The following is an 18,440-nucleotide window of genomic DNA, read 5'->3' as shown; positions in this document are numbered from 1 at the left end:
ACATTCAGGGTTTATTATGCGCAATACGTGCTACACGTCGATCGAAGTTCACGCACAGTGATGGGGATGCGGTATAGGTTCCGGACGATGAAGGTGAAAGCTGAATTCAATCAACTGTCTGGATTGGTTAAGAGGTTTATTTATGAAAACAGATGTTCCTCCTTTTCTCGTTGCCCGAGACCATAAACACCGAATGTTTCCCAAGCGCTTGCAAAGCTAACAGATATTCAGATGGATCAATCGCCCGTCACTTCCTCGACTTGCCTCCTATCTTGGTGCAGCGCTTAGGCGGCGACCTCGACAGACTGCTCAACACCATCCGCCTTGCCAGAGTTGACCTTCTTGCCAGTCTTTGCGATCTTCTGGAGGACGGTGTCGTAGGGGAGGGCGGTGACGACCTTGGCGGTCTGGTTCTCAAGGGACACATCGTAGCTCTCGACACCTGCGAAGGGACACTGTTAGTAGCGGTCAGCGGTCGTTGGGGCAAGCATGCATACCGTCGAGCTTCTTGAGGACTCTGTCGATGGCACCGGAGCAGCCGCCGCAGCTCATGGTGATGTTGAACTCGTAGGTGTGAGTGTCGGCCATTGTGAATGTGTTTGGGATTTGTAATTGTGAGGTTGAAGAAAATGGCGGGGTATTTTTTGATATGGATATAGGTATCAAACGGAGATGCGAGATGGAAGCTGTCGGAATTAGAGGTCCGTGCTCAAAGTGGAAATTGGAGAAAAAAGAGTCTGAAGGGGATTGTAAATGATTTATAGTCGTTTGAAAGGGGTATCTCGAGTTGCAGTCAGTTGTTGAGAGAGTTGTCTGCCGCTGACTGTGACGGCGGAAGTGAATTATTAATAAACAACACTTGTTCTCTGTGCTTGGACGCCGCGATAATTGCGCAATTCGTTAGAGGGAGGCGGCCTAAGCTACGCCTCAGGTTCAGATGAAACGTGCTCAATACAACGGGGAAACTTTTCTGAAACGCTTCTGACGGGTAATTACTCCGAATCTTGGCCTTTTTTTGCTTGTCAATCACTGTTTCGCTTCTGTTTTCCATCTCACAGCTTATGCCTTTTATCTCGCTGTTGCTTCAACTGTTCTTTGATGAATAACTTGCTCAGTGGCCGAAGGGTCCGTGTAAGTCAGAGTCTAAAATTAGGTGCTAGTGATTCACAGTCAAAGATCGTCTCTCGTCATCCTGGGTTACAGTGACATAAGCCGTAGATTCAATTGTAGAGTGGTAGAAGTAGCGGGGCCTGAATAACAGACTCGGTCAATGAGACTGCGGTGATTTTGCTTTGTTGACTGTCAGTGAGGTAAATCTAGGATGAAGTGGTCGCTTCTACAAACATGGGCTACCCTATATCGCCCCTGAGATGTTGGATTCTACCTCACCCTTCATTGCCTATCCTTTCAGGACTCATCGAAACCTTTTATGAATTGTTTACATACTTGTATATCATAACCAGCGTGTTTTCGCTCGCCTACTGTTGTGCAATGTTGGGTGTAATTAAAGATTGTAGTCAGCGAAGCATAACATTGTGCTATGTCAAAATCTGCATCCGCACAATCGATCACAAACTTTGAGGCACGATCAACATTTTTTCATCTTATCAATCAATCTTTCACGGTCCCAAGACATGAAGACATGTACATATGGTTCTTCATTCTTGTCTTTAGCTTAGAGGATACGATATTGACTCACAGCGAGCCAAAGAAGCACAGACGAGATACGATACGAAAGAATGGGCTGATGTTGATCTTCCCAAGTCCCACCTTTTGTAACATGATGTGAGTTGTCACCGGCCACACCGAACCAAGTCAACGGTAGTCTAGCTACTAAAGCTAGTCTCGGAGGAGAGACGCCGTTGAAGTAAGGAGACTCTTACTGCCTTATCTTCAGCCGTTTATCCAAAGAATGCAACGAAACGATTGCCTTGTAGAAACATTAGCCAGAGTCACGAGCCACAGTCCCTGCAGATGCATGCATTAGCCACCATTCATTCTCCTGACTAGAAAAATAGTCTATCGGACTGCAGCGAAATCAGATCACCTGCTAACCAAAGTGTGCCGTTTATAGCACCGAAAAAGAGAGCCTCATGAGGCTCTTCCGCAGCGGCTCGGCCCTATACCTTACCCATGACCCAAGAACCATTCAGAGCCGAGATACAGGGGCAGGCAGATGAGATTCTGATAAGTTTTTAAGATGAGGCTCTGCCTTGGCGTTATTCTAGAAACAAAGCCACAGGGCGTGTACGATATACGCCCGTATGCCCCCGGATATCTGGCCGAGAATCCATGATCTGATCTGACGATAGCAAGGGTGGTGGGTTTTCGATCGCGGCTGTTTTCTCGGTGTAAAGAGGCTGTGCCTCGCTAGATCTCGATATGTGGACTTGGCCTTCCGTTGAAGTCACGATATAGTTTGCCTGTGTTTGATTTGAACCCCCACGGTGGTATGACGGCGGAGTTTTGGGCATGTAAGATGCACATCAGAGACGTTAACGTGTTCGTGGCCTCTTACGTATGGGCTGGGAGGGTTCTTGATATCGATGATCTGATGGGATGTTGGGCTTATCTTGCGGTGAGTGGGCTTCGGTTTAGCCGGGAGGGTATTAGTAGGGGTCTTGGTGATGGTCTGGGCTATGATGGATGGGTGATGTGTCATTTTGGTTCTTAGATGGGGTTGTTGTATTTGCCATGGTGGTGTAGATGCAGATACTGTGATCTGCATACCGTTGGCTCTGGTGTTGAGCTATCCATGGCCAGATATCGAAGCACGTGCTTATTCGATGGACTCGTTTCTCTTATGGGTGAACTTGCGGACTCTAGTCGTGTATCTTTTGGAGGCGGTATGGGTTGAAGAGTAACTATGAGCCTCGGTATTCATAGTATTATCACAGTATCCTCAACCCCTCGTCTATTCTTGTACAAGATGTAACCTGTAGTTTCCACAACTCATTGAGACATACGAGTTAAGTATACCTGGCTCGTATTAGCTGACGAGAGAGACAGGATAACTGAGAAACCGGGTCATATAATTACAGTGGTATAAGGCTCCTGAGTACAGCTACTCGAACGTTACAAACACATCCGCCATCATTAGCTCAGAGCCAAGTAGGCAACTCCTTTACAGTTACATGAATCTGCGGCGTCTTCAACTTCTCCTCATCTTCATCCCAAATCTCCGGATCAACCTCAGTAGTGTTCCACAGATCATCAATATCATCAAGCCACTCCGCAAGCTCACCGTCTTCAACATACTCACGGCCCGTTTCTTCATCAGTGTAATGAAATTCAACCTCATCCTCACGCTGCAGGAACCTGTCTAGCTCCCACCGTGGCTGCACCGGTGCGTCCAGTGGTATCTTGACTTCTGCTATATGTGCTACATCAGGCAGTTGCCTCTTGATCATATGGGCTTTGGGGAGTTCGTTCCACAGGACGTAAATGGCCTCGATGTTTTTCATCCATGGCAGGAGACCTGCGATGTTGCTGATGCTGTAGTAAGCTGTGAATGCAGGGAGTGCAAGGTATTTGACGCTCTCCATTATACGAATGACGGCAGCGTGTTCATCATCATTCTCCCAATCCACGGCCAGAAGTTGGAAGGATTCCCATTTATGTCGAGAAACGTAGAGGATATCTCGCTCAGCGTCAAAGCGACGAACGAGGATATCGCCCTTGGTCTCTTCGCGAAAATACCACTCCAAGTTATTCTTCTTCCTCCATTGCTCAACCACTCGGTGACCCTCTTGGCATACAGCGGCACAAGTCGGAATAGGGACTTGAACACGAGGAGGTCGACTCAATTGCTGAATGCTTTGGGTCATCATGTCGTGGAATGCAACGCCAGGGGGAGAATACTGTGCCCACCAGTCCATGTTGTACATGTATAAGGCAGCACCACCATCTCCTTCAGGGAGCGTGTGCTCCCAAATAGTGGCACGCACTTCTGGTGGAAGTTTGGGGAATTGAGGGAATGATTGATCCATTGTGAGCAAAAGGTTCACTGAATTGTGTGTATTTGACTGTAAAGAATGAGGTTTTTGGTGTGAGTGATGTGAAAGAATCAAGGTCAGAGACGCGCTTCAGCGCGTCTCTGACCGAGGTTTTATATCAGAGTAGGGGGTTAGGGCTTTAACTTTCTTTTTTCCAGTTTCATACCGCCAATTAGTTAGTGCCGACCCCTTGCAAGGATCAGCTCAAATGTAATTTCGTTACGGGCCACGTTTGAGAACCTTAAGAAATGTTGATGGTGGTGATGATTTTGTTGGGCTTCAATATGGAGTACAAGAGCGTGGATAACTTGTTTCGTGGTATGTTGTTTAGTGCAACGACAACGGACGGCATTTGGCTCAGAACTCGACTGACAATCAACTATTCATATATGGCTTCAATTACGATTGATTTGATACAATTTAGATGTTGTTTGTAACTGTGTGGTCCCTTTTACGCGAGCGTTGCCTGTCTAGGCTATGGTTGCTTTTAATGAAGAGGTCGATGTATGCCACATCAGATTAGATACAATGCCAATGCCAATTGCTACATCTGGCTATCCTAGTGGTTACCTCACAATATCCCAAGTAGGCACCTGCATGATGGTCACATCAACTCTGGGCACCTTGAGCTCCTTTGTGACGCTGTGAGCAATATCCGGGAAACCTTCCACCAATATCCGCCAAATGCTATCCATTTGCTTCTGCGGGTCTCGGAGATAGACCTTTTCGAATAGTCTTAGTTGATTGTGCCTGTCCAGCCGATGAATATGAGCCTTTTCGTGAGGCTTAGGCTGTGAAGCGATCTCGCATCGCTGCTGGACCGATATATCGGTCCACCATTCCACACCATTTGGTAGGTATGTTGTGATCTTCTTGACGCGGGGAGGTCGTTGAAGATGACGTATATCTTTTTGAGGTTGGGTGCCCGCAGCATGAGCCTCGCAATGTGCTCGGCGTTGTCGAATCTCGACATGCTATCGGCTGACACGGCCAAGTTGATGATGTTGTTGCGCAGGTTCTGGTGCTCCTCAGGGTCAAGCTCATCGCTATTGACGAACCCTTCAAACATATCCCATTCATCTTGAGGTACGTAGAGTATATCTCTCTGCACGTCAAATGGTCGGACAAGAATCCTTTCACTCGTCTCCTGGCGATCATACCACTCGAGGTTGTTCTTGGCCATCCAGCGATGAACAACGGGACGGGCGTCTCTGCAAACATTGTATACCCCAGGAATAGGGACCTGGATGCGGGCAGGGAGGCATGGGTTGAAATTGGCGTCAGAATTGGGACCTCGAGGCCTCGACGACGGGAAGAACTCATTTGCCCACTCTGGGTTGTATATGTATATCGCGTTCTCATCCTCGGGGAGAGTATATCCCCATATTGCTGCGCGCAACTCTGGGGGTAGGTCGTCGAATTGAGCCATATCAAACAGACTTTCGTTATTATTATTTTTTTGGTTTGTCAATATAATATGTTGTTTTGTTGGAGACAAGTTGTCATGAAACTTGCAGAGTAAACAGTGACAGCGGGAAAAGGGGAAAGGGGATGAAGTGATCTCCGTGCCAATCATGTAGTCTAATGCATGTAACGTTCAAGATATGCAATACAACGACAAAAACAAATCCCCTCATTGGACAATCGGACTTTCAATGATTTCAATTATAAGTAAAAACCTCATTAACACCAACTTATGACAATAGGTGAAAGGCATAGGTAGTTGATATGTTACATTTGCCACTCAAGTGAATGAATGTGTGACACCAATAAATGTATCCACCATATGTATTTGTTCCTTCACATTAACTACTTGGATACTCATCCAAGAACATCACATACTCCTAAAACCTCGCCTCAACCTTCTTCTCAACATCCTGCAACGCCCACTCGCTCCTGTTCTTCTTACTCCTCACCAAATCAACCTGCTCTTGCGTGAACCCCTTGGCCTCAACAGCTGGATTATACCCCAACTTGTTCCTGTTTCCAACCATGGTCGAGTTCACAGCCTGGGCGACTCCTCCATCTGCTCTCTTGTAAACAGTAACCACTGCTGCACCCCCAAGACCGAGGTTGTGCTGGAGACAGTATCGTGTGTTAGGCGTAGCACGGTTGTTGGCCCAGCCTCGAAGATGCCAGACCAACTCAGCGCACTGCGCAATGCCTGTTGCGCCGAGGGGATGACCCTTGGAGATAAGACCGCCTGAAGGGTTGATGACGTATTTTCCTCCGTAGGTGATATCCCCAGAGCGGACGAGTTCGTGTGCTTTACCCTTGTCACAGAGACCAAGAGCATCAATGGTGATCATCTCATTTGCACTGAAACAATCATGCAACTCCACAACCTGGCAATCACGAGGTGAAATACCAGCCTGTTGAGTAGCCTCCTTCATAGCACGCTGCGTCATCTCATAGCCCATCAGATCAATGGAGCTTTGGGAGAAGAGACTTGGGGCATCAGTTGCGAGATGCTGACCTGCGATTTCAACAGCCTGTTCCCGCAGGTGAGGACGAGCGTTGAGGAAGGCTTCAGATACAATGATGGCTGCAGCGCCACCGTCTGAAGTTGGGCAGCATTGGAGTTTGGTGAGGGGTTCGTGAATCATGGGAGATTGGAGGACTTGTTCCTTGGTGTAGACTTGCTGAAACTGAGAGTAGGGGTTCTTGGGTGAGTGGGCATGGTTGATGCGTGCAATCTCTGCAAAGTCCTCAGCCGTTGCTCCGTATCTATATAAGTTAGTACAGCTACATCCTACTTGTGTTGTATCAGAGGTACTCACTTCTCCATATACTCTCTTCCGGCATTACCAAACATCTGAGCAGCCCCGGGAGCGTTGGTAACACCCCTAGTCTCAGCCATCATCTTGATCGTCGTCCCAGTAGGGTTCTCTCTATCCTTGAAGTTACTCTGCAAACTGCCCGCGGCCATCTTCTCGAAGCCCACGACCATAACGCAGTCAGCAGCACCGTGCTGAACAAGGGTTCTGGCCATGTTGAGGCCAGTGCTGCCTGTCGAGCAGTTGTTGTTGACGTTGTAGACGGGGATTTGGGTCATGCCGAATTGGTAGAAGACGCGCTGGCCGCATGTGCTGTCGCCGTAGCAGTAGCACGCAACGCCTTGGTCAACGTCATCGTAGTTGATCTGGGCATCGAGAAGAGCTTTGATACCGGCTTCGAAACCGAGCTCGGTGTAGTCGACTTTGCCACGGGGTTTGATGAATTTGGTCATGCCCACGCCAAGGACGTAGACGGGTGACTTTTTCTTCTCAGGCATCGTGGCTGTATGGTTGTGTATACGAATAAGGTAAAGTAGAGTAGAGGTATTCTATGCCCGTCAAAAGAGTTTTTGCTTGCTATTAGTGAATACCGAGAAAGATGAGTTGCTTGAATGAGGTAGATGCTAGGCAAAAGGAAACGTTGATTTATGTATAAAACATGATATCACCACCATGAGTTAGTCAACAACCCCAGGATCGACGACTTTACCCCGGCTTTCATCCCAATTCGGTAAACAACTCGGTCCAAGCACAAACTGTCGTCAAATAGAATCAATTCTCTCGTTGCATTCACTGCCCTAGCTTCAATCATCAGATACTGCGGGGGCGTCTAAAAAGCAACCGAGATGCCGAGGCTCGTTTGCTGCTTCAACATTTCCTATTTGGGTCGGCAACGGACTCTCAATGGCCCGTGAATTGACTACGACAGCTTTTCCCCTCCGATCTTAGGAACAACAGAAGAATGGAATGGGTTTGGTATGCGAGAAGAAGTTACAATGCTTTTCAGGGTATGAGTCGGGTCAATTAGTCGAGGTCTAGGCCCGCTCCCGGCCGAATATGTCGGCGCCGTGTTCAATCGGCCGAGTAGACATAACAACAGACCTGCTCACGATCGAGATGACCAGGTATAAAAGCAAGTCATTTCTAGGCATTTAATTCATATTCGAAGACCTCGATCTGTTGCGTAATGCCTTGCTATAAGATTAATTCATCCGTCTGTCTTGTCATTGTCACATTGGACAACCCCTGAAGCCTCACCTTACTTACACCAAACTCGCAATGCATATCCTTCTCCTAAGCTCTTCAAACCACAATAGCGCCCGCATTATCCAATCTGCTCTATCTCGAAACTTCACTATTGCTTTTCTTACTCCCCAGGCTTCACAAATCCCTCATCATGCAAACCTCACTCCGATCAACGGCCTACCCGCCTCCCAACACGACCTCGAAATAGCTTTACAGACACCCAGGCCCCCTGAAGCAGTCATACTCGCTTTCTACAATACCCATGTTCTCGAAGCAGTCACACACACTCTTGTCAGGGCTTTAAAGGCCATCCAGACTGCTAAAGTAAACAACGAAAAGGAAGCTGCAGCAATGCCTCTTCGTCTTGTGTTTATCCAAAGTAACGCGATGCAATTGGAGGCGGACGGTTACAAGAGAGTCGATAAAATAGTACGAGAAAGCGGTTTGCCTTTCGATCTCGCTCAGTGTCCCCGTCTGGCTGGGGAACTCTCTGCCGCTGTCCGGGCTTCTCCTGAAGAAGGCCGCGTTGCTGCTTGGTTAGCTACTGTCAAGAAAGCGAGGATGGCTCAATCCGGCAAGATAAAGCATGGGGAAATAAGTCGAACGGAAGTGAAGAACCTAGAGTAGGTGATATCAAATTGGGATGACAGAATCGTAATGATACAAACTGCGTATTATGAGATCGAGTTGCTTGCGGGCATAGTTTTGGTATTGATCCTTCATCAGAGCTCAGTTTGCTCCCATGTTCATCCAATCCATGCGATATATTGTCCAAAGTCCATTCTATCAATAACTTGACGAAACTTGATCCATTAGGCCTTTGTTATATCCCAAATCCATCTCTTCCTTTCCCTTGGTCTGTAAAGGCGCAAAGCATACAAAAGCTCACGCTTCAACCATCTAACCCTAATGCGCCTCGCAGGGCCACGCATGGCCAACAGAACAAACGCATCTCAAGACAATCATCCCCGCAGGGAAATCCTTACCAACGCCCGCTGAACTTCCCAGATCCTGTATATCGTTCTTTTAAGTCCAGTTTGCCATCATCTTTGTAACTCACATATCCACAGAAACACTCAGACCAATACCTCCCAGCCGCTCAAGACAAAGAAAACTCAAGTAAAAAGGGGTAGTAAGAAAACAGAGAACTCGAGACTCAAATCTTTCTTCAAACTCAAAAACTCAGATAGGCATCCATGCTCTTGATTCCATTATTCCCATCCTTCCCATAGCATCCAGTTGTCAAAGTCGTTCAGAGCGGCCGGGACTCCAATAGAATTTCGCTGATACATGAACGGTACATGATGTCTGTATGCATCCCCTTGGAAGCCGTCGACAGGAACTCCAGTTGAGCCCATAGGGACACCATCGAGGTTCATGTTGGTTGCCCTGAGGCAACGATCCAATACAATGCGGAGGTTTTGTGTAACCTCATCTGTCTTAACTTCCGGTTTGGACACGCATTCCAGAACAACAGCAAGACAGACCACATCCTTGGTGTCCCGGCCACTGATGTTGCGAACCAAAAGGTCCAGCGTCTTTTCCACAGTACTGATGAGTCGTGATGGCGACCAGAGCACAAGGTTCTCCGGGTTGTAGGTCGGGAAGTCGTCTGACGAGTCAGGAGACATGCGTAGAGCTTGTGAGCCAAGTCCGGTGCTATCAGAAGCTGGCCGAACTGCAGACCGTATGTAAAAACACACACTCAAAGCCGCCTGGATAATATCCTTCTTCAATACCTGGTGATACATCTCGGCAATATCTTGGAAGTGCGCTAGCATAGGGTCCAGCTCGTCTAGGTATTTCATGATCACCATTGAGGATCTCAGATATGCTCGTGAAATTTGACCTGGCGCGTCAGATGCTCCTATAGCGAAAGGTCGATAAAGTGCAAGTAATGGCCGTCGCACATGCATATCCAGGATGACCCTCGACCTCCATTGCTTGCTCTTCTGTGCATCACTTAGGATTCCCTGCCTAGGGAAAATGTAGTTGATATCATCAAGGAATCGCTCCAGCTTCGCTCCCACCTCTAGGATCTCTTGATAGTCTCGAATTGTATCGATACGGTTCAACATGTGTGCTACTTTCATCCGCACACCCAGAGTCATGGCTGCATAAACTTGCATCTGGTTGTCGGTAACCACGTCTATGGGTTTCGACTGTGGTAGCTCTTTCATATCTGGGAAAAGCTCAATGTCATCCAAGTTGCGGGGCGGCCGACAAGTAAAGTCTCCTTCCCGTACTAAACAAGGAAGATTACTTGCGAGTGAGATATGGAGGTCCATATCAAGAATCGTGAACCATAACCGCCGCCGCATTTCGCTAAAGTAGATGGGGATTCGAGGTTCAAATTCGGAGGGATCGCGGTGAAGGCCCATTGTCATGGCCATGCGTACGATGGAGCCCAGAGATGTCCAAGAGTCCTGGATCCGAGAGGTGATCATTCGCTGCGCATGTAAGAGCAAGACCTCGACCTGAAGTACCTCGAACTCAACCAGCTGTTTTCCTCTCAGACTATCCAGCCATGTTCGCACAAGAGCGCATGCTGTTGGGATATGGACGCCGTCAGATCGCTCGTTGCCAAGCCCTTTGGATTTAGTTTCGAATCGGGATGCGAGGGAGCAAAGTGAAAGTAGTTGTGGCAAGAAATACTCGGACTGTATTTTCCCTTCCCAGAAAAGATTGTACTGCTCCATAAACATGGGTAAATGGACGATACGATAGATGGTCTCCGATGTATCGACATATGAGGCAACAAGCCTGTCACATACTGTCTTCTTAGGTAGGATATCAGTCATTCGCTTCTGAACTGGCATCATTGAGTCCACAAAGACGGTGATCGGAGACAAAGATTTCCGGTACTCGTCAATGAGCGCTTTGTGAAATCGCTTGAAGTTTAGCAGAACATCTCGGACGCCATTGTTATTCGAATTGTTTGCCATAAACTCCTTGGCTTCGTCAAACTATGAAGTTTAGCAAATATGTACTTCAAAGTGATATCAAGGACAGTTACCAGGTTGAGCAAGACACGAGGACTATTTTGGCCGTGATATCTTGTTCGCAACGCTCCTTGCTTGACTGTCAATCCTCGGATGGTCTCAGAAGACGCAGCAATTAGCCTGCTACCACTGCCTTCCGAAACAACGGGACTTCTAGCCATGAGTTGCCTTTCAAGCCTTTCCATGCGCATTGACAACTCTTCGAGGGAAGGCGCAGCTCCAGTATCCCCATTACGGATAGGTCCATATGTTGAATCGTTACTAGGGAGAGGAGTGCCTGAGTTGAATATGCCGGGGTTGCAATTGCGCTTCGCTGGTCGCGATGGTTCTGGCATTTCGGTATCTGAGCCTTCAGAGAGGTTTGCGGAATCATGATCCATAGCATATTTGCAGGTTCGATTCGATTTCTGGCATTGAGAACAGGGACAAAGCCGATCGCATCGTAGTTTGCGCTTCCGGCATTCGGTACATGACTTGACTGGCCTGGGTCTCTTTACACTTCGTTGTTGCTGCTGCTGTTGCTGAGTAAGTGCAAGACCCTGCGATGGCGTTTGCTGGTGTAGATGGTGTGGTGGCGTTTGTTGCTGCGACAGCGGCGCATCGTAAGCTGTTGAGCTTAGAATAGACTGTGAAGCTGCGGCTGGGGCGCTGCCACCATCGTGGGTAGTTGAGTGCGCTGTGGTCATCTCGGGCATGCCTGCGGCCATGCGACTGACTGCCAGAGGACTATACGATAAGGACAAAGCTCGAAGCTACAAGGGAACGAGCGATACGGTGGGAAAGTGGTCGGTTGGGGCCGTATGCGAATTAGAGAGGCGCAAGTACGCGAGGTCGAGCAAACGGTCAACGAGCGAGGGTCCGGTGAAAGTGCGCTGACCAGTTTCGAGGACTGAGCAATAAGTGGGATGCAGTGGTATTCACGATGCCGATGACAGCCTCGGCTGGGAAAGGTAGACAATGGTAGGTCGCTGGCGCACTGGGCTCGCAACTGACATGGCGGACAACGAAATAGAAGGAACTCGAGCAGAGTTATGGAGGAAGTAAAGCCAAGAGCAGAGTTGTCTAAGGCGAAGCCGAGACGGATAGGCAAGTTAGAGCCTAGAGGCACCACCAGGCACGCAGCTTCGGATAGCAAACGGGGCACAAGGCACGGGACACGGGGGACAGCCAGGACCACACCGGTAGACGTAAGGTTGGTGGTAGTGGCTGGTAGTGTAGACCTTTGGTTGCAGATGGGTTGGGACGGGGCAGTTTGAACTTGCCAGGCCAGGGTCGTTGAGCTTTACCTTGTTCGAACGGGACGTAGTTGACGCCGTGGAGCTAGCCTAGAGCTCAGTGGCAGTGGTCCGGTCCGTTGCCTCTCTTTTTTTTCTGGGTGTTCCGTCTGATTCAGCCACCCCAGACACGCGCACGCGCGAGTCGGGCGATCCAGAGCGCACCTGCGGGCCTGGCTACCTGGCTGCAGATGAGAGCTAGGGTAGTGGACCCGTTGCGTTGGGCTGGGTTGGAGTTGGGCTGGACCTCCGTAGAGTCGCACTGGAGGAATATTCTCGGTTTGTTAGATACGTGATGACCCCGAGATGTGATTGGTCTCGAAGCGCATTGTGCGAGGTACAAGGATGGTTGTTGACTACTTGATGGTGGGATCTAGCACATGGCACAGTGATCGCCAAACTCCTTAATGTTGACCTTAGTCAATGAATGAGTCGTTCGTTCCGGGACTGCTTAATAAATGCCCGGAGGCGCTGGAGTCGCCGCCTGGAGCTGGAAATATTTTAACTTGGCGGGGGGCCGGTTTGATCGGCCGATGGAGACAATTCAACGGACCCAAGACACCGTACCTTGTCTTCGATAGGCGTTATAGGGACCAGAACCTGGCTAGAACGTCAGAACGGGTCTAGGTGTTGGTATTGTAGATCGCTTGTGGTCGCTTGGCAAGAGAATTGGCTATTGTGTGTCAAGTTGAACAAGACAGGAATGCATTGTATGATCAATAACGCGATTAGACCCTAGAAACAACAGAAATGTGACGAGGCGGTTATTCTCAAACGATCACTTGAATCTGTTTATGATAGATGAAGGAATAGACGTTCTCGGCGTGCAGTATCCACTACCTACTAGGTAGGTAGGTAGGTTGTGACAGTGGAGTAAAGGCTCCTCCTTCTCTTTTATCACTCTGGATTTTGATATTGGACGGACTCTGCCACAGAAGGCAGGTACGAAAAGGCTATAATTACCTTCCCAGCGTCCAGCATTAAGATGGGCGGTTGTTGGGGAAGGCACCAACAGTTGTAGTGGTGTCCTTCCCTCTCATCTCGGAGCCGATCTCTGGGCCTAGACCATTAGACCTTGAAAGCAGGTGGTCTCGATCGCTGTTGTGCTCCCCCAAATGATACATGAATCGCACGTGATACGTTGAAAATGGTTCTGAATTCCATGTTCGCCATCAATAACACGAATCCTGATTCAAATGTAATCATCATCAGCACCTCCTCCTTCTGTGATCGACAGCCTCGACCGGTCGTTTCGCTGTCTGTCCCTTTTCGGGGCCACTATCAAATGTCACCGCCTGGAGTCCTCAACGTCGAGAATGCTTGGCCACATGGCTCGTGCCAAACCAGGAACATCCATTAAAGATTATCAAGAGATTACCAATCCGACGAAAGCCGAGAAAACGCACAAAGAACGGGAACTCGATAATTCTAGCAGAGGGCTTTGAATGTAGATCTGCATATGTAACTATGCCGATCGTGACACTTGATTTACAGCACAGGCACAGCACGGTTTTGCTTGGCCCATCGCCCATCAGCGGGTTCACCACGGATTCAAAAATAATCCTTTCGGCCGACTCATGTGCTCCATCGAAATCCCCAGTCTCCTCCGCACGCGCAAACCCGTGCTTTTCGCAAGCATTTCCATTCAATCCCCGGGTCATCGACTTACACAAGACAATCCAGTCTCACTTTTACTTTTATTATGGGGTCGTGAGATATGTTTAGCACAAGTGTCATTATCTAAGCCTCAATTACTGCGAGTCTCGAATGACAGGAAAAGAACGCAATGGCAAGGATTTGGTTTGCGATAAATGATGCTCGGCCTTTCGCTCTCAAAAAAGTCTGAATCGAGCTGCTTGACTAGATACAAGCGCCTGCGTGGAACGACAGCCCATCTGCTGGCTCTCCGCCAGTTGCCATAGTTGTCTTTGGCTTCTCATTGGCATTGACATGCTCGGACAAAATGGCCCAATTGGCTCCTTGAGGCTAGAACCATTCTCCACCACGTTTCACCTTGGTTGACGTCCCCAGAGTCCAGAGTCCAGAGTCCAAAGTCCAAAGTCCCAGACCGAGTCGAGTCGCGAGCCGCAGTCTGACTTGGACCATGCCTGGTGTATCATGTGCTCCGGATCATCAGCCATGAATTTTACATGCGCCGCATGCGCCTGAAGTGCTAAGACAAGTAACTCCAGTCGGCCGACGGTGTGCTCCGTGCTTCTGATTTAGGTGTCGGGTTTCTCGGCTCCGAGAAAAATCCCCATTGTCGTTCTTCGTTCCTCGGATCGCTCTCGACAAACGCTAACATGCCCGAGCCAGGACATGGGCACTTTCTGTTACTTGTATTTTTTTATTATCTTTCAGCTGCGCACTCGTGGTTGGCCCATGGTGACACTTTGGCTCAGCAATACCAATTAATGTCGGTTCACATCCAGGCCTCTCATGGACCAAAATGCCGCGATTAACTGTCATAAACGCAATCTCTCGATGCAGCATAGCCGGATGGAGTGCTTGCTCAACAAGTCCTAGCCGCCTCTGCGAACTGCTGTCTTCATTAGTCTAGGATGACTGCCATGCACTAGACAGGGCTGAAAATGGCACGGTACGGCCACAAGAGAGAGAGACTCCGGAATCCTTTTACCACCTTGAATCAATAGCTGGCAGGTTTGTGAAAGCTTATACATATCGTTAACACAGCATAAGTCTTGCTATACCTTCCAAACAATCACTCGATGATTTGCGGAGTACAACAGCCCATGTCAAAGTGCATGTTTATTATACCATGTTTCTACAATTTAATTGGCTACAGTTTGGTAGGGCTCATTAACTTCTGCCGCCCTTTCTAGAAGACTTCATCTCCGGTACCGCTCTAGCGAGTTGGATGGCGTTGAAACTTACTCAATCGATACAATGGAACAATTTAATGCAATTTGTCTACATGCATAATAATACTACTAGTCAGAGACTATTGAACACTCCTTCAGCCCAATAAACAAAACTGGTTTGTGTTCTTTCTTCCCACGGGAATAAACGATTGCTCAGCCAAGAGCGTCTAGCAGCTTTTGATGGGTCCTCTACTTCTGCACCATAGTCATGAACCCCATGTTCCATATTATCCAGCGAATAGTCAGCCTCACTGACTCCCGGGCCAAGCCCCTGGAAGGCCACTGTTGGGTCCCCTCTCCTGATCATCATCCTCATCCTGACCAGGCTCATGCTCATGCTCCTGATCGTCATCAGCCTCATCTGGCATATCGTGGTCATCAGCATTCGGCCCGGCTATTATGCCAAGGACGTGCATGATTCGGTGGACAAGTCCTGGAGCATCTCCTTGTTCGTGCTCTTCGAGATCCCTCATCAGTTCTTCATCGTCTAGTGCCTGCACGGCCGCAAGATGAGCGTCCTCTTCATCATCTTCACCGTCGGGACCAAGGGGTGCGGCGCCGGGTGCACCACCCCGACCAGCTGCCGCGAGGCGCTCAAACATGTTGTTCAGGCGTGTCTCGACTGCACTTTGTTGACCTCGTTGTTTGACAAAGGGCATTTTTGTGCCTTCGCCTGTAAATATATTTTCCTCCTCCGGGGGTGGTAGAGGGTCGAACTCGTAGTTCGGTTGCATTTCTAAGTACTCTCGTGGCGCCAGACCCATAAGTGATGTCTGGCCCTCAAGATATACAAGCCTTGTGACGCCTTGATCAGGAGGAGAGTCACTGCTGGGCAGCACACTTGTGTCAACCTTTTCGAGACTCTTGGCTGTCTTTTCAAGGAGAGGGATAGCTTGTGCGTTGTTCCAGATATCCTTGGCCTGGTGGATATAGAGCTTGACCCAGAACGAACGCGAGTTTGAATCAGCATTGATGCCCCAGATAGATGGAGGTGTGTCAAGGTTTAACTCTTGGAACAGTCCACAGTACAGCCAGGGGACACGACGCATGCCCTTCTCGAGCTCTTCAGTTGCACAAGCAGTATTGCCCAGTTGCAAGTGAGCCAATACCAATGTCTGTCGAAGGTAGATCGAGTCTCGGTTATCGGTCGTCTTCTCCAACTCCTCCACAAAATCGATCAACCACTGAGACTCATGGGCTCGAATAGCCAGCCAATGAATGAAGTGTCTCATGGCATAAGGATCACTTGGATCCAAAGAATACATAAGCTTAGCCCATTCCAGGGCAGTGCGATTGGTGCCCTTTCGCATGAGACTCTTGAGGTAGTGATATCCAGCCAACCAGAACTGTCTGTTCTCTGGACGACGGAAGTCAAGACGTGCTTTGCCTTGCTCAATGTTCTGGCGGAAGGCATTTGTGGTCACACGACCAAAAGTGAAGAGAGCCCGTTCACAGAGTTCAGCTGCGAGAGCCTGGTTCTGGTCTTGCTTAGCAATAGAGCTGACCTGGAGGAGTGTTGAGACATGATAGGGTGCTTCCTTGAGGAGAACGATCATTCGCTGAGGGTCTCCGATCTGCACGCATGTGAAGAAGAAAGCTTGTAGAGCGTCGTAACTTTGCTCGTGCACGTATGCATACTCGGTGAATGACCCGTCTTCAGCTTTTGCCACCTCCTTCATGGTCAGGCCGCCAGCACTTTGTTTTGGCCAGTGCTCGCGTCCTTGGATGAACACATTTCGCCTCAGAGAAACCTCTGGAAGTTTCGGGGCTCCAGGAGGACCACGCAGGAAAGTTTCAAGATCAACTTCTCGCTGCATGGGGCGACGATTGCGTTCTTGTTCTTCCTCTGCTGCGGCGGACTCGATGACGTCTCGACCAAAGAGGCTTCGCATCTCATTGTTGGCCTTGAGGTGGTATGGGTTGATAGAGAGAAGCTCGTTAATTCGTCGGGTCTGAGCTGCTGTGTTCTCTGAGGCAGATGTGTTTGCAGGAGTTGATGCCTTGATGTTGAGTTCTCTCATGGCCTTGTCGATCTCATCCTCATCCTCTTCGGGAGCTGCAGCCTTGGCCTTGGCCTTCTTCTTTTTGTTCTTCTTTTTCTTGCTCTTCACGGAAGTCGATGGTTGCTTGGTTTCGGTCACGGCCTCCTCGGGTTGTTGCTGCTGCTGCTGCTCATCCTCATCTTGTTCTTCGTCGTCATCGTCACCACCCAAAGCTGCGAAGAGACTCACGCGAGGCTTTGGTGCAACAGGCTCATTCTCTTTATCGCTCTCACCTGAGCTCTTTTCTTCCAGAATTTGTATCTCCTCTAGGTCTCGCTGCTTCTGCAGCTTTCGAAGTTGTCGAGTCGACATTATGAATGAAGTTGTGGGTGTGATGAGTATTTTTTGAGTTTGGTGTAGGGTGAGCGAATGTGAGACGGGACAGTGACGATTGAGATACTTGAAGAAGAAAGAATGAAGAGGATTGAACAGGGGGTCAGAGGCGATATTTATACAGCTGTTCGTTAGGTATAGTTTGTCGGGAGATATTACGCTTCAGAACTTGAGGGTTTGATAGACTTTCAGTCAGTCAGGCCGAAGAGACATGGGAGAATATGACGTGTGCGGGGCTGTGGGCAAAAATTTAAGCTCTTACAGTTCACGCAGAACATTATCGACGAACATTCCAACCAACCAAACAACGTACTTGGTCAATAGAGTCATGGATAGTACAAAGTAATTATTCAACGTCGTCAAGTGACAAGCAAATGCCACTTTAGCCCTCGCTATATTCACGAAATATCATCATGCTCACGTCAAAGTTTGAACAAGGAGTCACGGCATTCACCATCACAAGAGAAGTGCGTCAACCTTGAGCTTGAATCGTTGGTTGTATTCATGTCAGATGCCTCATTCCTCTCTGAGTTATGCTTCTGATGTGTGTCAAGCTCCATTTCCTAGTTTTGTTTGCATCATCATGAGCTTTCGTCGCCTCATTAACTAGGCTTCCTTCTTCATAACCACCAGCGCCAGGCCGTGCCAGGCCGTCCTTTGTGTTTTTAACTCTGCAATTCAAAAAGGGCAAAAGAAATTCCTTTTGTAGCCTGCTATGCGAAAGGGCCTCCAATTCCGCCCGCTTCCAATTCGATCCTAACTCCAGGCCTCGTTCTTATAGAGAGCCAACCCTCAATTACCTAAACCCGTTCAAACCCCCAAGAACGGTAGGGAACCGTGTTTCGCTCGTGTAAAGCAGCAGAAATGCAATCGTCCCAAAAGTAGGAAAT

General features: G+C 48.8%; 7 protein-coding genes across 7 annotated transcripts; 1 reads left to right on the top strand and 6 right to left on the bottom strand.

The window, feature by feature from the left end:
- Window positions 1-284: 284 nt before the first annotated feature.
- Window positions 285-588, bottom strand: FPRO_11055 (uncharacterized protein; the record flags this gene model as incomplete). Its single annotated transcript, XM_031232086.1, has 2 exons — window positions 285-442; window positions 498-588. The coding sequence occupies 2 exons, from the start codon at window positions 586-588 to the stop codon at window positions 285-287; spliced, it is 249 nt and encodes an 82-aa protein (XP_031082058.1).
- Window positions 589-3,101: 2,513 nt separating this feature from the next.
- Window positions 3,102-3,989, bottom strand: FPRO_11054 (uncharacterized protein; the record flags this gene model as incomplete). Its single annotated transcript, XM_031232085.1, has 1 exon — window positions 3,102-3,989. One exon carries the CDS (start codon window positions 3,987-3,989, stop codon window positions 3,102-3,104), a length of 888 nt encoding a protein of 295 aa, XP_031082057.1.
- A 742-nt stretch (window positions 3,990-4,731) lies between these two features.
- On the bottom strand, window positions 4,732-5,424 carry FPRO_11053 (uncharacterized protein; the record flags this gene model as incomplete). Its single annotated transcript, XM_031232084.1, has 1 exon — window positions 4,732-5,424. The coding sequence occupies one exon, from the start codon at window positions 5,422-5,424 to the stop codon at window positions 4,732-4,734; it is 693 nt and encodes a 230-aa protein (XP_031082056.1).
- A 415-nt stretch (window positions 5,425-5,839) lies between these two features.
- Window positions 5,840-7,269, bottom strand: FPRO_11052 (putative sterol carrier protein; the record flags this gene model as incomplete). Its single annotated transcript, XM_031232082.1, has 2 exons — window positions 5,840-6,722; window positions 6,776-7,269. 2 exons carry the CDS (start codon window positions 7,267-7,269, stop codon window positions 5,840-5,842), a joined length of 1,377 nt encoding a protein of 458 aa, XP_031082055.1.
- Window positions 7,270-8,050: 781 nt separating this feature from the next.
- Window positions 8,051-8,644, top strand: FPRO_11051 (uncharacterized protein; the record flags this gene model as incomplete). Its single annotated transcript, XM_031232081.1, has 1 exon — window positions 8,051-8,644. One exon carries the CDS (start codon window positions 8,051-8,053, stop codon window positions 8,642-8,644), a length of 594 nt encoding a protein of 197 aa, XP_031082054.1.
- Window positions 8,645-9,228: 584 nt separating this feature from the next.
- Window positions 9,229-11,714, bottom strand: FPRO_11050 (uncharacterized protein; the record flags this gene model as incomplete). The annotated part of the gene is made up of 2 exons (XM_031232080.1): window positions 9,229-10,983; window positions 11,034-11,714. The coding sequence occupies 2 exons, from the start codon at window positions 11,712-11,714 to the stop codon at window positions 9,229-9,231; spliced, it is 2,436 nt and encodes an 811-aa protein (XP_031082053.1).
- A 3,709-nt stretch (window positions 11,715-15,423) lies between these two features.
- Window positions 15,424-17,529, bottom strand: FPRO_11049 (uncharacterized protein; the record flags this gene model as incomplete). The annotated part of the gene is made up of 1 exon (XM_031232079.1): window positions 15,424-17,529. One exon carries the CDS (start codon window positions 17,527-17,529, stop codon window positions 15,424-15,426), a length of 2,106 nt encoding a protein of 701 aa, XP_031082052.1.
- Window positions 17,530-18,440: the final 911 nt, after the last annotated feature.

The sequence above is a fragment of the Fusarium proliferatum genome (genome assembly GCF_900067095.1).
Source record: "Fusarium proliferatum ET1 genome assembly, contig: FPRO_scaffold005, whole genome shotgun sequence".
NCBI lineage: Eukaryota > Fungi > Ascomycota > Sordariomycetes > Hypocreales > Nectriaceae > Fusarium > Fusarium proliferatum.
The sequence above is the reverse complement of the archived record's forward strand: the minus strand, read 5'-3'. Positions and strand labels throughout refer to the sequence as shown.